Source organism: Chlorocebus sabaeus, chromosome 18 (assembly GCF_047675955.1).
Source record: "Chlorocebus sabaeus isolate Y175 chromosome 18, mChlSab1.0.hap1, whole genome shotgun sequence".
In the NCBI taxonomy this organism is placed as follows: Eukaryota; Metazoa; Chordata; class Mammalia; order Primates; family Cercopithecidae; genus Chlorocebus; species Chlorocebus sabaeus.
This window is the reverse complement of record NC_132921.1, coordinates 50,544,684-50,566,795: the sequence shown is the minus strand read 5'-3', so window position 1 is coordinate 50,566,795 and position 22,112 is coordinate 50,544,684. Positions and strand designations below refer to the sequence as shown.

General features: G+C 40.0%; 1 protein-coding gene across 3 annotated transcripts in view; it reads right to left on the bottom strand.

Moving 5' to 3' along the window:
- GAREM1 (GRB2 associated regulator of MAPK1 subtype 1) overlaps positions 1 to 21,877 on the bottom strand; it is a 195,831-nt gene extending 173,954 nt beyond the window's left edge. For 2 of the 3 annotated variants that reach the window (XM_007974340.3, XM_007974341.3), the window contains exon 1: positions 21,326 to 21,876. In XM_007974340.3, the coding sequence (XP_007972531.1) occupies positions 21,326 to 21,446 (121 nt within the window). In that variant the 5' untranslated portion in view covers positions 21,447 to 21,876. Of the gene's footprint in view, positions 1 to 21,325 lie in introns of all 3 variants that reach the window. The other variant, XM_007974342.3, reaches the window with a different exon arrangement.
- Positions 21,878 to 22,112: the final 235 nt, after the last annotated feature.

Genomic DNA, 22,112 nt, shown 5'->3' with positions numbered 1-22,112 from the left:
AGAGTATTATTACAGTAAGGTTAAGCTAATATCTTGCTGTCTGTGGCACAACCAGTCAGAAAATTTTTGAAGATATTCTAATATTCTGAGTAGTCAGCAATCAGTATCAATCAACTTATAACTGATCTTCTGTTCCAACTATAAAGGTTATACTTTGCAATACATTTTCTTCCCTGCTGGATTAGAAAACTGGCTGAAATCCTATTGTAAAGTCTAAGGGTATCTTTTAAATCCCTAAATGCAAGTCAGCAATTCTGGAGTTTAAAAAAGCTAAATCCTGTTTAAGTGATTAATTCAACCCCTATGCCAACTGCTATATAAAATTATTTAAAAGTTCTAATAAGCTGCTTAAAAAAAAACTGTTTAGGGGTTGCGACATTTGTAACCACAAACATTAACCTTGATCTTTACCATCATCAGCACTGGCTCAATTCCCTCTTGATCAATGTGATTCACTCCATGGCTTGATTTATGACCATTACTTTGAAGTCTCCCAGTATTATTTCTCTGGCCCTGAACTCTCTCAAGATGCAAGCGCAGATTTCTGACTCCTGAACTGAATTTCCCCTTCAATACCTCAACATAGCCACAAATTATCTAGCTGCTTTCCCATACCTCCAGCCTTTAACAGTTACTGGAGTCATAATCCCAGCATATGGAAAGATGGTACCTCGCCCTGTTGAAAGTTAGGTGTCACTATGGGACTTGCCACTAACAATGACATGTAAGAGGGATACAAGGTGCATCACTTCTGAGCAGAAGCTTTAAGGGGCCAGGGCATGACTTACCATATTCTATCTTTTCTCAACTACTGTGGTAATCCCAGCACTTTGGGAGGCTGAAGCAGGAGAACTGCTTGAGCCCAGGAGATTGAGACCAGCCTGGGCAACATAGGGAAACCTCATTTCTATTAAAAAAAAAAAAATTTAAATTAGTCAGGTGTGGTGGCACACACCTATAGTCCCAGCTACTTACAGGGGCTGAGGTGGGAGAATCACTTGAGCCTGGGAGGCTGAAGCTGCAGTGAGTCATGATCGTGCCACTGCATTCCAGCCTGGATGACACAGTGAGACCTTGTCTCAAACAAAAACAAGAATGAAAACAACCATGGAAGCACAAACTGAGGCTTTTAGGCCTGGGATCCTCAATGAGGATGATGACGGAGAGCAGAGCCCCTACCCCCCTACCCCCCCGACCCCCCAAAGCCAGCTCGTTTCATCTCAACTGTGAAGACCAAAATTATTATTTCTTATTCCTACAGCTATTCTAATTCTTCAAAATTTCATGCAGTACAAGTGAGCAATAAACCCTTGCTGTTTTAAACCAACTAACACTTTGGAGTTGTTACCACCATCTAATCTGGCCTACTCTGCCTAATACACCCACCTGCAACCTGCTTCTCTATCTCTGATAAGGGCACTAGCACCCAAGCCAGTAACCTCAGGACTAGTTAATGCTTCCCTCTTCCTCATATCCCATTATCCAGTTATTAATCCTGGAAATCTTACATTAAAATATTTCCCACTCACCCTGCTCCACTACATTCCCACAAATCTAGTTTTGGCTAGAGGCCCTCTTTCTCCTTGATTATAAACCCTACAGCTTCCAAATATTGTCTAATTCCAAACTTTTTCTGCTCTAAATGATCTTCCAAAATGACCAGAATAACCCTTGTTAAATAATAAAAAAAAATCTGGGCCTTTCCCATATTTACAGCCCTTCAGCACTTCCTACTGTTTGCATAACAAATACTGGAGGGGCATGTTTGCAAACAGGCACTGTGCTAGGTACCACAGGAATGAGGATGAGCCATGTGCCTGGACAATGATCTTCAACATGATGCAGTGACAGAGCCAGCTGCAGAATGTTGCTTGATACTAACATTTAGTAAAATACTGAAATCTGTGAAAAAGGTATTTTTAAAATACAAATTAGAGTTAATTCAAGTTTAGGGTTAATTCAAGTTCTATGAAGACTTGACTTTCACTCATATTAGGACATGCTTTCTTGAGATGGAGAAGAGATGGAGGTCATTACTAGCTAGCCAAGATGTGCACATGGCCCAAGATTCTGCATCAAGTCCCTCCTGAGACTCTACTGATGTTAGCAGCTTACATATGATTATAACATACATTGTTGTAGTTTGTTAGTTAACCATTTTTATAATAGAGTTCATCAAATTTAGGACCCCAGTGAATTCTGTTGCAATCCATTCTGTTGTAACACCATCTGTTACTTGTGTCCCGGAAGGGGAAGGGAAGTTAAGAACCACCAGGTTAGCCAGAGGAGAAAGGTCAAACGTCAGTATATTACGGCTCTTCAAAATCTGTTTCCCAACTTGCCCTCCCCTCACATGCCTCTGTTCAGGGCGTTCCAAACCTTTGTCAGGCCACCATTTCCTCTTTAAAACCTCGCAAAATTCTACTCATTCAACAACTAGTTCAGTGGTCAATTAATGTTTTCTGTAAAACTTGTCCCAAGCGTTGTCGGCAACACTAACCGGCCTCTGGGCTAAAGCATTTCCTTGCTTATCACATGACAGCATTTAATTGTCTAAGAACCTACCTACTCAGTGGGCCTCTGAACCCCTTGAGAATGAGTATCACATGTATTCATCTTTGGGCGCCTAGCCCTTGTTACTGTGCTTGCACAGCAGCAGGCACATACTCCACAGTTGTTAAATGAATAGCATTGTGGAAACCACATACCGTACTCCCACTTACCCATCAGCCTATTGATGAATGTTAGGGGAAACTGTTACTTTGAAAATCCAAAGGAGGTTTTACAGTTACAAGTTTTTTTGTTTAAGAAACTTGGCATGTTATTAACTATAGGGTAGCGAAATTTATGTGTGTCTGTGTGTGTGTTTACACGTGGGTGTGCATTTGAGTATGTGTCTGTAACAGGTTTACTGTGACTGCTTGTATTAGTCCATTTTCATGCTGCTGATAAAGACGTATCTGAGACTGGGTAATTATAAATAAAAAGAGGTTTAACAGACTCACAGTTCCATGTGGCTGGGGAGGCCTCACAATCATGGTGGAAAGTGAAAAGCACGTCTTAAGTGGCCGCAGGGAGAATGAGAATGAGAACCAAGCAAAAGAAGAAACCTCTTAAAAAACCATCAGATCTCGTGAGACTTATTCACTACCACGAGAACAGTATAGGGGAAACTGCACCCAGGATTCAATTATCTCCCACCAGGCCCCTCCCATAACATCTGGGAATTAGGGAAGCTACAATTCAAGATGAGATTTAGGCGGGGACACAGCCAAACCACGCGACTGCTATAATAAACTACCACAAACTGAATGGCATCAAACAATAGAAAATTTATTCTCTCACAGCTCTAGAGGCCGAAAGTCCAAAAACAAGCTGCAGGCACAGCCACACTTACTTTGAGGGTCCTAGGAGAGATTCTGTTCCCTGCCTCTCCTAGCTTTCGGTGGCTCAGGCAAGCCTTGGTTTGTGGTTGCATTACCCCAATCTCTGCAACCATCGTTACCCTGCCTCCTTTTCTGTGTCAAAACTCTGTCTCCCTTTCTCTCATAAGTACACTGTCATTGGATTTAAAGCCCACTCAGGTAATCTAGAATGACCTCCTCTTAAGACTGTTAATTACATTTTCAGAGATCTATTCTCAAAAGAAAGTAACATTCACAGGTTCCAGGGATTTTGATGTGGACAAATCTTTTGGTAGGCCCCCCATTCAATCAACTACACTGTGTGTGCACATGCCTGTGTGCATGTGTGTTGTATATTGTACAAAGAAGACTCCTTAAACAAGGCTCTATTTCCAAAGGTAACACAGTTTGGAAACTGTGTTAGGTGCTGGGGACACAATGATGAACATGAAATACACAATCTCTGCCTTCATAGAGTCAGAATCTATAGGGGGGTGGGGTGAATATGAAAATTAATTTATTCTTTAAAGTTGGAAAACGTAGTATGAGAAAAAATTACACCATGGTTGTATATAATAGTGACCTCATCTTACCTGCTGTTAAATGAGTAAGCTAACACTTTCTCCATTAGGGATGGAGGGTTCGGGGCATACTACTTGATTTTCAGTTTAGATTATCTCCCACCCTGTACTGGGACATTCATAAAAGTCCTTGTTTCATATGTTTGCTTTGCACATTGAATTACTGGACCCAAAGATACTCCATGGCACTACCAGAATTCATACAATTTAGAATGCCATCACTTGCAAGACAATCATTGTTTGACAACAACCAAGACTGTTGATAAAACTGTCACACTATTAGTTATAAGTTACATGCTGATTTCAGAGATATTAAAATGTACACCTTAGAATCAATGAAACATGTTAATTTCCATTCTGAAATATATTCTTACAATACATCCAGACAAATTAACAGCTTCTGATTAAATAGCATAGCCAAATCTCAATGATTTCCCAGCAAAATTTTAATGCTGACTTGGCTTCACAAGCTTCAGAGTATTTTTCAACCTCTTTCCATCAGGCTAATATATGTAAATATAATTCACTAAGTCTTAAAAGTAGGGCATATTCTCATATGCTGGGTCTCTTCCAGGCTTGAGATAGTTGGAAAAGTCAGAGACTGAGAAAGAACTCTAAATTCCTTGAGAAGGAAGAGGCTGCAGGAATCATCATTTCTTTCCTTGCCCAGAACCTGCTAAAAAGTCAGACTGTAAAGAACAGAGTGTGTGCACCTGTGTATTAGTCGGGGAAGCTTGTAAATACTTTAGGGATAGGCTGGAGTATCCCAACAACTCTGTAGATGAGTCATTCAGACAAAATTTTTGATCCATCTGTTGGAACATCACACCAGATCATGTGAACCGTGTGAAATGAACAGTGCAGAGACAAGACGGGATTCCTGCTCTCTGCTCTTGGACAGCTTAGAAAGACAAATATGAAAAAGGAAGTAATAAAACTTTTAAACACACACAACTCCAACCTAATAAAATCTGCATGGAATCCAGCATCAAGGTTTTGTTATAATCTTACACAAAGGTTATGTAGTAGACAAAGTCTCAGGGACTAATCTACGTTATGAGCCCTCTTCTCATACTCATTTCTCCTATATTTATTCAGTCTGGGTTTTGACATTAAGATGTGAGATTCACATTGTCCTGCATTTTTTTTTTTCCTAAAATGTAGATTTCATTCTGGTCTTTGCACGTGAGATTAAGAGGAATCAGGAAGATAAGGCCATGAAAAATTGGGGGAAAAGTAAACAAAATGTAAGAGAAATTTAAGAATTTTTAAGTCGACAGATGTAGGTCATTATGGGATTTCAAAGAAAGAGACACACGTATACATTGAGAATAGCATGTGAAAGTTGCCCCTCCTACAAAAAATAATGTGGGAAATACACTTTCAACTAAGTAGTCAAGTTGAGTGCAACGTGCAAATCCTTCTTAAATTCTGAAACACACACACACGCACACACACTTACTTGAGCAGCAGCTTTGTAAAGTATCATTTTAAAAGCAAATTCTTCCCTGGAGAAAACTTACTGCCAAAGCATCTGGACTATCCTTCTAGAAGGCATTTAACAAGTTACTATTACTTCAGAGACTCATCAGGGTACACTGGCTTCAAAATGTATTTAAATTTTCTTTGAAAAAACACATATCAGACCTCTCATAGCCATTGGAGAAGAAGGATAACTCAGGATCAGGAACAGTTCTAGCTACAACTTCACTTCTTTAGGAATAAAATAATTGTTTTCCGATTTCATTAACTTTATGTGTTCTTGGAACACAGCCCCAGGTAGTCCCTGAAAGACAGGTGTTGCTAAAGTGTTTTTCTACTACTAAATGAGCAAAATAAATTTGGCAAAGATAGTTCATATCAAGAACAAACAGGTCTTTGAATAAATGGGCTGGCACAATAGCCTGGAAGAAAATAAAAATCTTACATCATATGCAAAAATTAATTCCAGATGGATTAAAAACAAAAAAAATTAATCTTCCTAGAAAATCTTAGAGACTACATGTACAATCTAGGTGTCAGGGAACCTTTCTTAGACAAGATTGAAAACAGGAACAAGAGACTTCTCTGTACATGTGAAAATTTAAAACTCTCAAGTGGAAAAATGTAGATTAGGTCATTTGATAGGAAAAATGTAAATAAGAGAAAATATTTCCATTATATACAAACAGCATCTAGAAATAGACAAGAACAAGCCGACAACAGAAAAACCAACAGAAAGTATGATTTTAATCCATAGAAGAGCAGGTCCAAGTGGTGAACAGATATACAAAAAGAGAGCCCCCAAAATCACCGATAGTCAGGGAAATGCAAATTAACACAGCAATAAGATCTTTATATCCATTATGCTGGCGAATTTTTTAAAAAACATTATAATAACTATGGTTGACACAGATTTGGAGGAATGATATTCTCACACATCCATGATAGAAATGAGAATTGCTATGGACTTTTTGGATAGCATTCTGGCAGCATCTATTAAATCAACTCCACTTCTGTGAACTAAGTTTTATTGGGATGCTAGACAATCATGTTTCCCCTACATTTTTTTTCCTAAAATTATTTAGTTTTGGTAGCTGCATAGGAAATGAAAAGAATCAGGAAAACAATGTTATCAAAAATGTTTTGGAGAAGTGAAACTTATTAGAAATCACAGAATTCTACAGAAACCATGAACAAGTTAATGGTATGTACAGGAAGGTTTAGTGAAGTATAATTCACAGACGCCAATAAAAGGAAACAAACTGAACTCCTGTCAATAAAAGAATAAGTATTTTCACATCATGGGATATTACGTGGTTGTTATGAATTTCAATTATACCGGGTGATTTAGAAAGATTCCCATGAGTGATATAAGCAAGAGGCCAAAAAGTATTTGTCATATAATCCAATTTTTATGGAACAAGGACAGAATTCTTCATGTCTCTGTATGTATATGCAATAGTGATGTAGGATTCTATTAGTATGAAGAAGATAGGAATAATATGCACTGGACTGTTAGAGTGGATTACGTTTGGATTACGTAGGTAGGCAGGGTTGGAGGAATGAGGTCTGTTATGAAGGAAGAAAGTCTGTTAAAAAGTAGCTAAAATGCCACTACTATGTAAAATTTTGTGTGTGTGTGTGTGTGTGTGTGTGTGTAGAGAGAGAGAGAGTGTGTGTGTGTATGTGTGCAGAGAAAGAACAGAGAATGAATCACAATGTTGGTGGTGATCTCAAGACTTCAGAATACCTTTATTTTTAAATATTTTTAGGTATTCAAATTCTTCACAATACATATGTTTACAATCAGAGGGGAATGAAGACTACAAATAGTATTTATACTTAGTTCATACACTTCCTCCCTCCCAACTCTGTGGTCTCTGCTTAGCATGAAACTCTCCTCTGATAACACACAGGATTCAATTGTACACAATCTACTCAGATACGTATCTTCCCAGTCGAGTCAAGGGGGAAAAAAAGACACAGAAGATGGGGGAGGGGTGAGTAAAATTCACAGTCTACCTGATCTACTATAAAGTTAATCTGAAGCTTCTTTGGTTTGGCAGTAAAGATTCTCTTAAAGCTATCTTGTTATTTCACTTTTAGCAACTGTCACCTCAACACTCTGATAAATACAACTATTTACAGAGTCCTCAGGTGCTAAATTGGCAGAATGATTATGTACTTTATTTTTCATTAGTTTATTTTTTTAATTATACTTTAAGTTCTAGGGTACATGTGCACAACGTGCAGGTTTGTTACCTATGTATACATGTGTCCTGTTGGTGATATGTACTTTATTACCCATCGACCCCTGGATCTATGTCCAGAGAGAATTAAACTGGACTTTTAATTTATCTTCTTCTTAGTCATTACAGTGAAGTCAATATTTACACAGATATTCAATAGAAAAAAATGAAACGACTTTCAAACTATCACCTGTGCTTCTCCCCATATCTGGAAGTGATCTGTGAATTTCTATTATTTATTCACTAGTGTCCGTACATAGATTGTAAACTTCAACAGACTCCGAAGTTGTTGTTGTCTATCTCTTATCTAATTATTCCAAATGTGGCACTTCAGTTTATGTATTACATGTAAAAATAATTAAATATTTTTACAAACATGTCCATTTACTTATTAGTATTTAAAGCCAAAAAATGACAAATCATTCATCAGCTTTGTTTCACGCAATGCACAGGAATTTATCAACAATGAAGTATCTTTGGGGAACTCTGCATGAATGGAACACAAATATAACTATATTTGTGAACACACAACATGGTCTTACCAAGATTTTCATGAGACTATTTGATTTCATACAATGCAAGGGGATTCTTTCAGAGGACAGTTGCAATACAACAGTGAACATATCATATTTAAATCCAATATCCAGGTTGGTTAAGAAAAGTAAAGGAATCACAATTATCAATTTCAAAACCAGAGGTAATAGCTATTAATAGTTATGAACATTAACTGCTGAAGACAAATAAGTTAAAAAGTGATTAACCCACATGAAACCGAAACATTATTTATAAACATCCCATAGAAAACTAAGAAAAACGTACAGGAGGAGATTTTATTACAGAAGCTTTGGAAAAAAAAAAAAAAACTCTACCAAAAGAAATTTAACAAACAGCTCAGGAAATTCACAAACCAAATATGATATTATTAAAGCTAAAGCTATTCTACTATCAAGCAAAGAAATACAACGTTTTAAGTATCTAAACTAGCAAAGGCCAAAAAAAAAAAATGATATTCAATGATACACAAAGTCATGAGCTTACTCATCCACTGCTGAAGGTAGGATCTTTTCTGGATGCAATTTACCAATACATACCAACGATCTAAAAATAACGAATTTTAAACAATCATCCCACTTCCAGGAACCCAAAATAATAAAATGATGTAAAACTGTCAAATTCAAGTAAAAAGTCTCAAAAACAGGACACTCAAAACAACTAATGTCTCACAACAGTCAAATAAATAATAGTTCATGGGTAATAACAGAATTCCATCGAGTCACAAAAAGTCTATTTCCAAAGAATATTAATAATGAAGGAAAAGGCTCATGATCTAATGTCAATTTTAACAAGCAGTTTTATATATAATTTGGTCCCATTTGTAAATGTATTTTTGATTTACATCCCATGCCTGCATAATAGCAAAACGTTGGTCATGGTTATATAACAAGTTATACAATATCTGGAATTAAAACTGATGTTCATTTTTGTCTTTCCTTGTCTATATTTTCCAAGCTGTCTATGATGGTAATATTTTTGGGGAGAAGAGTAAATATTATTTTTTAAACACAAAGTCTCTGACAAAAGGAATAGCGCAGGAAAAAAAAGCACCTCTAAAAAAACTGGACAACTAGGCTGGGCAGTGGCGTGCCTGTAATCCCAGCTACTTGAGAGTTTGAGGCAGGACGGCATGAGTCCAGGAGTTTGAGACTGTAGTGTACCACAACTGCACCTGTGAACAGCTACTGCACTCCAGCCTGGGCAGCACAGCAAGACCCCATCTCTAATTTTTTAAAAAATGAACTACTATTATTATTGTGTGTATCAAATCAGGTTGGGTGTGATGGCTAGCGCCTGTAATCCCAGCATCATGGGAGGCCAAAGTGGGAAGATCCCTTGAGCTGAGGAATTCAAGACCAGCCTGGGCAATACAGCGAGACCCCGTCTTTACTAGTAAAATAAGTGGCTGGGCACAATGACTCACGTCTGTAATCCCAGCACTTTGGGAGGCCGAGGCAGGAGGGTCACTTGAGGTCAGGAGTTTGAGACCAGCCTGGTCAACATGGTGAAAATACAAAATTAGCCAGGCATGGTGGCTCACACCTGTAATCCCAGCTACTCTGGAGATGTCAAGGAGTTAGGGCCCAAGGCATGGCTATTTTAGTAAGTTTGTTAGTAGGAAAAAAAAAGTGAAGAAAGGCATCACAGCAACAATCTAGATGGCAAAGGCTGCTAAGTGGATCCTAATATCCAATGCCCCCTTTTCCTGCAGTAGGAAGCTCTGCGCATTATGCCCAGTTAAAAGACTTCAGCTTCTGCCTTCCTGTACTCCCATATAGGACTGTTGAAGTGCTGACCAAATGAGATGTAAGTGAACTGCTGTGCAGGGCAAGTGGTAAGACATAGCCTTTTGCCTTTCTTGTTGTATGGGATGTAGACATGACAGCTAGAGCTCCAGCAACCATCTAGGACCGTGAAGTTTTGAGAGTGAAAACTACTTGCAGAAGACGACAGAGCAGAAAGAAAGAGTCTAGATCCTTCATTCTGTGGAACTGCCCTATCAGTCCTGGACTACATATCTTCAGACTACTTCTATATGAAGACAAAACAAAATAAACTCTCCGTGTTGTATAAGCTGCTATTTTTTTTTTTTTCATCTATCTTACACACAACTGAAATTAACCTTAACTGATGTCCCTGGCCATAATGAGGCTATGAAGATTCCCTCTGATCCTATCTTCTCTTAGTGGCTGACTTCCTCTTAACTGGCCAAAGACAGGACCAAAATAAACAGAAAAAAATAAGAGTAGAATATCTTAATAAAGCTTTTGGTTACTTGTTATTTATTTTTAAATAAGTAATCTGAACCTCCTAAAGTGCATGCTCTCTCTCTCTCTCTCATGCTCTGTCTCTCTCTCGACACAACCAATTAAATAGTTTTTAACTTGGGTCTAGTGCTTGATTGATTTTGTGGGTCAGTGATCCAAGGGTAAAAAATGAATCTTGCATTATTTTAAAAACCTAAAGCAGGCTAAAAATGAAGATCTAGGAGCATAAACTACTGGGGACCAGAAATGACAATGTTAGTTTTTTTATTCAAACCAACCCTTACTTGCCCATTGCTGCTAAAAGAAGAGAGCAGCAATCCAAAATGAGAATCAATCATGGAATTTAGCATCTGCACAGACAGCTGTTCTGGGGTTATTCAAGCGGGCCTCCTCAGGTATTTCACTAACCTTTTCTTTAGTGGATGACAGACTCTATTATAACGAGTGCTTTCTAATTACCTAACAGTAACAGATATGTTTTAAAATTTTAAAAATAAACATTTACCCTTTTTTGGGTACTTTTAGATATTTAAACTCTAGTTCTCTGCTAGGAAGGCAAATTTTCATTTCTAACATCCAAAAGTCTGATCATTGAGAAAACTGTCATCTTTAAAAAAGTCTGACCAAGGAAATTTTTCTCTACTAATTGGAGAAAAAACAACAGAACACAACTCATTTTAAATCTTCCCAGGGACACTTACATAAGCACTGCTCAGAGACAGTTACATTCCTCTCAACACTATCACCAAGCTTAATCATAACAATTTACTATGTATGTTAAATATTAACTAAAATGTCTTCATAACTATAAAGAATTCATATTGTATTTTAAGTTCAATAACTTGGGATTTATTAAACAACCATAAGGTCATCAAAGCCCACATGGTATTCAAATACTTCAAACTAGGTTAACAATTAGCAGAATCAATTAAAATAACTTGCCCTGTAATTGTAAAGCAATTCATCCACAGAACTGGAAAGGAGCTTGGGAATACCGTTTTTTTCTTCTTTTACCACCATGTAATGCTCCCGCACAGCATAAAAGGAAACTTCATTGTCTGGGATTCAGACACTACTTTTTCAAGTCAAACTTGGGGCTATTCTAGGAAGATGACAACTGGACCAAATTAGCAGTTGTAGTTTTGTAACATTATTTGAACCAAATGGCTTGTTTGCTTAGAAGTAAAATTCGTGGAGCCCAGAGATGAGATATAGATAAATGGTTAGCTGACTATGCCATCAGGTCTTTGTTAAGAACTGACGAGTTTCTACGATATACTGCATTTTAGTCCATATACTCAGGAGTCATATGAAGAGCATGATAATACCAAAGATTAAAAATTCAGTGACATGGCAACACATAATATGTAAAGGAGACATCTTAACTTCAGAATGAAAAGAACTAGCAAAAAAGTGAAAAATCGAAAAATGAGCTGTACTTTCCAGAAATACTTTATTTATGGATAACTAATGACCCTAAGAATCATTATTTTATAAATCACGATAGTCTCTATTTTTCCTTCTGCTAATATTAAGGCCTGCCATCTTAGTTCCAATTTATATATTTAAAAATATAAAATGTCGCTTCAAATCAAACAAAAGTGACATTCTATTTCAGATTTGCAGAGCTCATACACTGCTGTAGTAATACAGATATCTCGGGCCTTATAATTTTTACTACTGAGATTCGCTCATTTATTTATTAAATGTTTATCGGGTGCATCCTACATGCCAGGCATCGTGCTAAGAGCTGAGAAATCGCAAAAATAATTTTAGATGCCTTTAACCTGAAATGCAAGTAAGGAATTCTTATGAAACTGGGAGTACGGGTACAGTAGGGTGGTAGAGGAAGCTTTGTTTTTCTTTTCTTTTTTTTTCTTTGAGACGGAGCCTTGCTCTGTCGCCCAGGCTGGAGCGCAGTGGCACGATCTTGGCTCACTACAAGGTCCGCCTCTGGGGTTCACTACATTCTCCCACCTCAGCCTCCCGAGTAGCTGGGACTACAGGCACCCGCCACTACGCCCGGCTAATTTTTTCTGTATTTTTTAGTAGAGACGGGGTTTCAACGTGTTAGCCAGGATGGTCTCGATCTCCCGACCTTCTGATCCGCCTGCCTAGGCCTCCCAAAGTGCTGGGATTACAGGCGTGAGCCACCGCACCTGGGCTAGGGGAGGCTTTTCATGTGGAAAGGTCTAAAAGAATTCATCCTGCCAGGGGTGCTGGCTCATACCTGTAATCCCAGCACTTTGGGAGATCAAAGCAGGCAGATAGCTCTATCTCAGGAGTTCAAGACCAGTCTGGGCAACATGGCAAAACCCCATTTCCATAAAAAATACAAAAATTAGCCGGGTGTGGTGGCGAGTGCCTGTAGTTCCAGTTACTCAGGAAGCTGAGGTGGGAGGATCACTTGAGCCTGGGAGTTCAAGGCTGCAGTGAGCCATGATCGCACCACTGCACTCCAATCTGAGGGACAGAGCAAGATTCTGTCTCACAAAATAAATAAATAAATAATATTTTAGCAGGTATTTATATTTTACAAAAACTACATAAACCAGAAATAAAAGTTACTTTTCCCATGGCATATCATAGCTGGTGTTCTTAAGATTGACAGTCCTGCTGAAGATGAGTGGGGAGTTTAGGAGTCTTCCTAGAACCAGCAGCTCAGTAAGTGAAAAGACAGATACCTCAGGAATCTCAAACAAAAATAAACGAGTTTACAAGCTGGTCCACAAGAACTTGCTATTTCAGCAAGGCGGCCAACGAGTGAAAGAGACTAAAATACTCCCTCTTTAAACTATAATGCAGTTGATCACAACAGTCAAACCAGTTTTCCTTTTAGAAATGAACTGAGTGTCTTAAGGTTTTTACCGACAATGTGGATACTTATTTCAGTTAAGACTTATTCCCTTTGGATATATACCTAGTAGTGGGATTGCTGAGTCACACGATAATTCTATTTTGAATTTTTGGAGGAACCTCCATACTGTTTTCCATAATGGTTTTATTAATTGAAATTTACACTCTTACATTCCCACCAACAGCATATCAAGGTTCTCTCTTGCTCTACATCTTTGCCAACATTACCTTTTGTCTTTTTGGTATCTTGTCTTTTTGCCATTCTATCTAGAGTAACATGAGATCTCACTGCGATTTCGATTTGCCATCCCTGATTAATGACGGATGTTGACCATGTTTTTCATATACCTATAAGCCATTTGTTTGTCTTCTTTTGAGAAATGCCTATTAAGGTCTTTTGCCCATTTTAAATACGATTATTTGTCTTTTTGCTATGGAGTTGAGTTCCCTGTACTCTGGATATTAACACCTTGTCAGAGACATAGTCTGCAAATATTTTCTCCTATTCTGCAAGTTGACTTTTTGCTCTGTTGTTTCCTTTGTCATGCAGAAGCCTTTTAGTTTGATGTAACCCCATTTGTCTATTTTTGCTTTTGTTACCTATATATTTAGGTCTTATCCAAAAAATCCTTGCCTAGTCCAACGTCATAAAGTGTTTCTACTACGTTTTCTTCCATAAGTAGTTTCATAGTTTCTGGTCTAACATTTAAGTCTTTAATCCATTTTGAGTTGATTTTTATATATGGCATTAAATAGGGGTTCAGTAATAGATGATAGATAGCGGTCCAGCAATCCCACTATGGAGTATATATAAAAAGGACATGAAATCAGCATGTAGTGAATATAACAGTGGCTACCAGAGACTGGGGAGGGCAGAGAAAAGCAGGGCAATTGGGGGAGGGTGGCCATTGGGTACAATGTTACAATTAAATGAAAGGAAGAATAAGTGGGGTGACTACAGTCAACAATAGGGTATTGTGTATCTCAATTTAAGTGGAAGAGAGGATTTTATATGTTCCTACCACAAAAAAAAGATAAATATTTGAGGTGATGGATAGGCTAATTAGCCTTATTTGATCATTACATAATGTGTACATATATTGAAACACCACATTGTACTCCATAAATATGTATTAATGATTGTGTCAATTAAAAAGTTATACTTTTTAACTAGAATATGTAAATATTCACCTTACATTCAAGATACTTGCTTTCCTTTCTAAATAGATATTACAGTACTGTTCTCTGGAAAAAAAATAAGACTTTCAAAACAGCCATCTTACTTGAAAAAAAAGACACTGGAAGAGCTATCTGCAAATCTTGTCCTGTGGGTCTATGTTTGTCACTGTCCACTGCCTGCTACAATGTCCTCTCTTGTTCTTTTCTCATCATTTTTAGGCACAGCCAATAGTCAGAATAGGTGAAAACTGGAAGAAAGTGAAAGTACACCATATATCAATGAATATTAAAGACACTTTTTAAAATCACTCACTTTATGTGTAACATTATAGTAGGCACCTCTTTCCTGTAAACCATTATGCAACTATAGTTACAAACAAATGATCATCCATCAGTGAATATAATGATGAGTACATGGTAAAAAAACAAAAACAAACAAACAAAAAGGCTGGGCGCAGTGGCTTATGACTGTAACCCTAGTACTTTGGGAAGCCAAGGCAGGCGGATCATTTGAGGTCAGGAGTTCAAGACCAGCCTGGCCAAAATGGTGAAACCCCATCTCTACTAAAAATACAAAAATTAGTTGGGCATGGTGGTGCTTGCCTGTAATCCCAGCTACTCGGGAGGCTGAAGCAGGAGAATTGCTGGAACCCAGGAGAAGGAAGTTATAGTAAGCCAAGACTGAGCCGCTGCACTCCAGGCTGGGCAACACAAAAAGAAAAAAAAAAAAAGATACAAGTGTCTAAGCTCATTGTTTTGGTACCATTTGGTAAAACTCACCTGTGATTCCGGATTAAATTAAAAGTTCCTGGCCTAATGTGGTGGCTCAGGCTTATACAGTCCCAGGTACCTGAGAGGCTGATGCCAGAGGATCAGCTGGGCCCAGGAGTTTGAGGGCAACCTGAGCAACATAACGTGAACCCATCCCTTTTTTTAAAAAAAGAAAAGTTCCTTTCCTAACTCCTCCAGTCCCTCCAAAGGCCAATCCTGGTTAGATTACTCAGCTTATAACACTTTCTGTCTGATAAAGACCTTTTGCCACCTTTTTATAACCTGTGGATTACTACATCAGTAACCTGGAATACTCAAATGGAAACACTCAAGTCACCCAGAGCATTTCTCTCAGCTTCTTCTTCTGTACAAAGACAATAAAAGCTGCTGCTGCCTGAATGATATGCTATACTCTGAAGCCTCCCTCAACTGATCTGTAGCTCTACCACAGCTATCTCACACATGTATCTGACATATAATACTGCATTTAATTCCGATAATAAGTAGATACACAAGAATGTAAGCTCCACAAAGACAGACATTTCTGTCTGATTCGTTCACTGCTGTAGTCCCAACACCTGTAACAGGGCTTGTCACATAGTAGGGGCTTTATAAGTGTTAGCTGACTTAAGAAACAATTTCCTGAATGAAGAATATGGGCAAGTATAATGTCCAGTTTTTCTACATGGGAAAACTACAAATCAAAGGGGTTACAAGACCTGACCAAGATCACATGACTATGAAATGGCAGTACCTCTAACAGAACGAAGGTCTCTTGGCTCCAAATCCAGCATTCTTTAAACTACCATTCCCCCTACCCTGGCCATGTGTACTCTCTTAAAATACAGAATACCAGGAGAAATGAAGCCACAAGATAAACACAGAACACCTTCCAAGAGCAAAAGTAAGTTACTTTGGGAAAAAGAAAAGAAAAGAAAAAGACATCAATTACAAAGTAGATTTTGAGAACTTACATCAATTTCAGTGATAAAACATGGATCCGAGAAAGACCTTTGACATTTACAGACACTTGGAGCCTCCCTGGGGCCTAAGTGTCCATGCTTTTGCTCCTAGAGGCCGGTAAAGCTGCAGAAGTCTCTGAGCGCAAAGCAAGGACCAAAGTTCCCAGGGTCCCAACAAATCCGGGACTTAGAATCCGATGTGATTCCTACACACAGGACAAAGACACGGTCACTGCTCCTGTTCGACCTACTTAGTGGTCTCCTACTCCTACTACCTTCTCTTCTTCTCTCTCCCTGCGTTTCCATACAGCCTTGGTCTTCCTTTTCCTTTCAGCAAACAGGGCCATTAATACATCTTTTACTGTGCTAGACCAGCATTCTTTAAACTGGGGTACATGTCTGAGGCAAAGCTAACACTTCCCAAGGGTCTCATCATCACAACTGTAAAGGAATCAGTTTCTATATTCGAAATTTCCAAAAGTACTCTTGTTTAAAAATTAATGGGCTTGGGTCCACGATTGCACTGGACATCCATCCAGTGATGACCTTCACTGTGATGGAAGGAAGCTGTCATTCACCATCTCCCCTTCACAATGGTTCTTCAACCACTTTACAAAAGTAATGCACCTGTATTATTTTCTCTACATCTTTCTAAGATGCACTGCCCAAGGGTGCAGAGACCTTGGGTAGAGAAACAAACAAAGGAACAAAAATACTGACTCATGTTGCAGGGTGAAAGCCTCTAGTATTTAGGTAACAACTATTTCTGTTAAGTCAGGTTATTTCCAATTCTTTGTTTTAAAAAACAACCAGAAATCATTAAATATGGAAAGTCTTGTGATCCAAATAAATATGAAATACTGGATTTCAATCTATATACTTTTTTTTTTTAAGTTACAGAGAGTATGGCAGAGTGATCAATAGAACACTTTCAAGCATAAAAATATATTACACTGAGAGAGAATTCTATACAGTGGAAGGGAAATGGAGTAAGAATTTAAAGAGATAAAAGATGTAAAATGTTTAACTTTCAAAAGATTGATTCTTGAATCTCATGAATTTTTTAAACAAATGATATTGGAAATCAAATATATATTTTACTAGAGTTTTTAGAATGATGTAATACTTTAAAATATTAACAGTTACAATATGCTGAGAAATTACATCCCCTGGAAGTATTTAAACTTAGGATGAAAAGTTTTAGCATTTAACTGAAGAATGTGCTTAGGGACAGAGTTTCACCAAATCTTTTACGAGGCATAGAAGCAAAAAGGTTGTAAGAATGCTACTCTAATACAAGCCTTCAGGGTCTATCCAAGATGAAATGAGAAGGAAAGAGAAAATGAACAATTTCCCACCTATCCAGTTTTGAGTGAGGATGGCTGGGGGTGGAATGAGGATTAGTATTTTCTCCATCCTCTCCTTAGTCCTAAGTACATTCGCTGAACCCAGTTCTACAGCCAACAGTTTATAAGACTGATATCAATCAGTTTAAATATCTGATCTTAACTGTACTGCTGACTGGGCTTAGACCTCAGCTGATGAGATATATCTCATCAAATCTCCCAAGGAGAACTGCTAGAGTACCTTTCTTTCGGTTCTCCAGAAAAACTTATGGGGCAATATTTATAAAGGCTCACTTATTTTGTATTTATCTTATCATACAAAGGCAAATTTCACCATCAAGGGTGTAATATTGAACACATCTATCTACCTGGCACTTCAGGAGTGGCACATATAATATACAAAGAATTGGAGAGTTCTTTACATATCGTGTAGTGAATATTCTAGGGATGGCAAATGTCCTGAAGAGTCATCTCAACAGACACATCTACATTACTAGGCCCTTGAACCCCAACGTTTTCCTTTTCTTCTCCTGTTCTGTAACCTCTTCTTCCCCACTGCCTCTTGCCTCTTTTCAGCCACTCCTTTGGGAAGCAGAAAGTCGTATATATGATGGATGAGGCCAGCACTTAATTTGGTATCTACACTGTTTTTAAAATACTGACTTTCCAGTCCTCAAGCTCTCAGAGACACAGTGAACCTATTTAGAGCAGATGTCAGAACAACTTCAACCCTTCTCTCCTTTAGTACGAGGAGGTAGCCCAGTTTGAGATAAGAGGTCAGTCTTCAGAGTCAGAAGGTCGGCTGGAAATTCCACTCCACCATTTACTAGGTACGAGTGTTCAGGCAAGTCAATTTCTCTGAATCTCAGGTTTCTGAAGTTCTTAAAAATTGTGTTGCTGTGGATTTGAGACAATACATATTATGCATCTAGAAATGTACCAGCCCACAGTAGGCTTTTGATAATCAATAGTTGTGAAATTAGATTTTTTTAATGTTCTTTAAAACGTATTTAAAATTAGCCAATCATTTCCTCTTGGCATAATGTCAACTACTGGCATGTTTTTCAATTTTGTTCTAGTCTCTTTAAAAACAAATGATTTGGAAAATGACTACCTTTCATGTCTAAGTATAGGGTGGGCGTGTGCGATGTAAAATGTACCTGCAGTACTAAAACTGGGGAACAGGCAAACACAGGATGAGGATAGCACAAAACTTAAGATTTCACCTATAACATTTATAAATATGCCAGCATGTCCTCAACCTGTCCTAAACTGTGTGAAACATGTTTAAAAACATGCACAGAACCTACAATTGACTCTTTTAAAGTCTACCCAAATTCAACTGCGGAAACAACACTTTCCCCAATCAAATTAGTAGAGAATTTTTTTGTAAATACTTAGTATTTTCAGCATGTGGGCAGACTGATACTCCACAATGCTCACGTTGGTGTAAATGAGGATTTCCTTTAGTCTCTAAAGCAATTTGACAATGTGTATCAAGGATTTTAATAGTACTGACATGCTTGTTCAGCAAAGTAGAAATGTATTCTAACCAAAAAACTCCCAGATGTATGTACAAGAGTATTCATTATACCACAATTTTTAATAGCACAAAATGATATCGCTTAATAATGTCCACAATAGGGGGTGAAATTACATGGTATAGCTTAGCCCATGGACTCTTTGGCAGTTATTAAAAATCATGTTAACAAAAATGTTTACATGAGATGGGACTGTTAAGTGAAAGAAGCAAGTTATAAAGCAGTATCTGGCAATGATTCCAAATTTGTATGTGCCACTATGATTCTCAAGCGGCAATAAGGAAATAAGAAAAATTTACAATGAAGAATTGGAATTACATGTAGTGATCAAAATCCATTCCACAGCTTGAAAGGACACAGTGTTAAGACTCACTACCCACGTCCTCATTTTAGAAAGAAGTGTGGGATGAGTACACTGCTGATTCAGATCCTTTTTATGAATGGCAGGGATAGAAAAGTGGGAAATAAAACTAAAAGTCATGTCTGAAAGTGATATTCCGCCCCTTTAAACTTTCAGTTTAATGAAGCTTTTGAGTGACTTTTATACCACATGCAGCAATGCTCTCTGCCTAGCTACCAAATTTGGCAGTGTGCAGAGATGAGAGAAGGTAGGAAAAGGTAAGGACTCACAACCTTCCAATATACACAGTTTTGGAGGAGGAAATGAAACGTTGCGAATACACACACATACACACCAATTCAGGTCTGTAGATGCTATTTAAAGCACACAATATTTTCCCACCCCCACTCTAAGCAGAAGCGCCTCAACACACCACCTGTGTGTCCCGCCCAATCCCCTCCTCCGCTTCAACAGCTACTGTGATCTGCACTTCATTACTAGTTTTAAAACTTCCAGCTTATTTCCGATGCACCCTACTACTACCAACAATCAAACGAGGATAGCAAGCAAGCCAAGGCTGTTTTCCAGCTTTCATGAAGTTTCCTGCATTTATTTTTCACATCAGATATATAAATGTCTAATCAAACCCCACAGATAAGAAACAGAATAAAAACTCCTTTGTATATGTATACATCTCATGTTACCCACTCTTTTACCCTAGGAAACAAGGAGTAACCCTAGTGCCTGTGACTCGAAATGACATCTTTCTGCTTAGTGTTCTCCTGACCTGGCCTGTGCAGCCACAGCTCTGCCTGCCTGTCTGCCAGCCTGGGCCCGGGTACTTCCACAGCTGCCCCACAGCAGGGCAGGCTTCTTTCTGCAAACAGTCTAAAATCGCATGAAGCCAAAGCCCACTGAAGTTATGATGAAAACAAGAGAAGCCCAAACACACCTAAATTGCCACCTTACGTGTCATCACTCTCAAACTGAAAGGTGTCTACTTGCTTGACAGTATGCGCAACGATGTGTTTGCAGCTGTCACACCGCAGAATAAACAGTTGGGGGAAGGAGTTGGGTGGGTTTCTGGTGGTCAGTTTCAGGAAATACACCCTTGTTAGTTCTGAGCTCAGGTTCCAAATCAATATGTTTTGGTGATTTATTTTTTTTTTCCAGGCTGGAAATGCGCTAACCTAATAATTAACCTTAAGCATACCATCACTTCTGCTAAAAACATTTTCTACACACAGACCTAAATTACTTTCGGTTGGGTTAAACAAAACAGAGAAGCGGTAATACAAGGTCTCTGAGAAATATGATCCTTTTCAATGGTCACCCAGGAGCTTTTCCTCTTAAATCTGTTTGGCGGGGGATGGGGGAGACAGGGAGGAGAGCACCCAAATTAAGATGCCACCCAGAGCACAATGATAGTCTCAAGAAAGTTGCCTAAGATAACTCTTCAGGGTTTCCCTAGTTGAGTAATTCTTGCAGGCGGGTGGGGAGGGATCGCTGGCGTCCAAAATTACGATCTGCAGAGGTCTCCCTATGTTGACTTTTTTTTTTAGGGCGTCCTTTTTAATTACACTGCAAGGACTCTGATTTCCACCTCCCTGTCTGCTGCTGGGGGGAGTTGAGAGCAACGCGCCAGGGCTGCGGCAGCCGCTCGGGCCAACTCCGGCGCTCGGGGGCGGGCAGCCCACTCCCCTCGGGTCCCACCCTCTCCAGCACACGCGCGCCCACCCGCGTGGAGACGGCTGTCCTCGCCCGTCTGCCCCGCGCCCCAGCTGGGACTCACCGTTGTCCAACCGCGCGATCTGGGGCAGCCGGTAAGTGCTGACCAGGAGGTCGAGCGGCACGGCCACCGAGCTCCACTTCACATCCTTGAGGCTGCAGCCCAGCGAGGGCGCCGGGTCCATCTCCCCCGCCGCCGCCGGCACCACCCGCGCCTCAGCGGCCGCCGCTGCTGGCGTTCGTGGTCTGGGGCGCGCGGGAGGCGCCGGGCAGCTCCGGCCGCGGGCAGCCGGGGGGCGCGGCGACTGGGGCGGCCCAGAGGGAGGGGACCGGCGCCCGGCTCAGCTGCCGCTGCGGGGCATGGCTGGGGCGCCCCGCGTGCCCTCACGCCCGGAGAAGACTCAGAGCAGCCCCGCGGCTGCGGGCGGCGGCGGCAGCGGCCCGGGTGGCTGCGGCGGCTCCCGCTCCGCCTCCTCCTCTGGCCCTGGGTCTGCAGCTGCGGCGGCCGCCCGCTCGCCTCCTCCTCCTCTTACCCCTCCTTCCCTCCGCCTCGAGCGTGTGAGGAGGAGCCGCGGGTCTGAGAAACGCCATAGCAGCGCTCCCAGCACTGACTAATCAACAAGGTGCGAGCAACGCCTGCGCAGCTCTGGGAGACACCGCCTCCGCCTCCCCGGCGCCGCCTGCTCCGCCCCCCACTCGGCCTCCGCCTCCCGCAGCTCCCGCGGCCGGGCGGGCTCCGCTCGGCGTCAGCTCCCTGGCCGGGGCCGCCAGCGCCCGCGGCTCGGCGCGCTCCGCAAGCTTTAGCTCTCGCTCCCCCGTCCGACCGCTCGGGCGCCCTGCAGTCTCGCCGG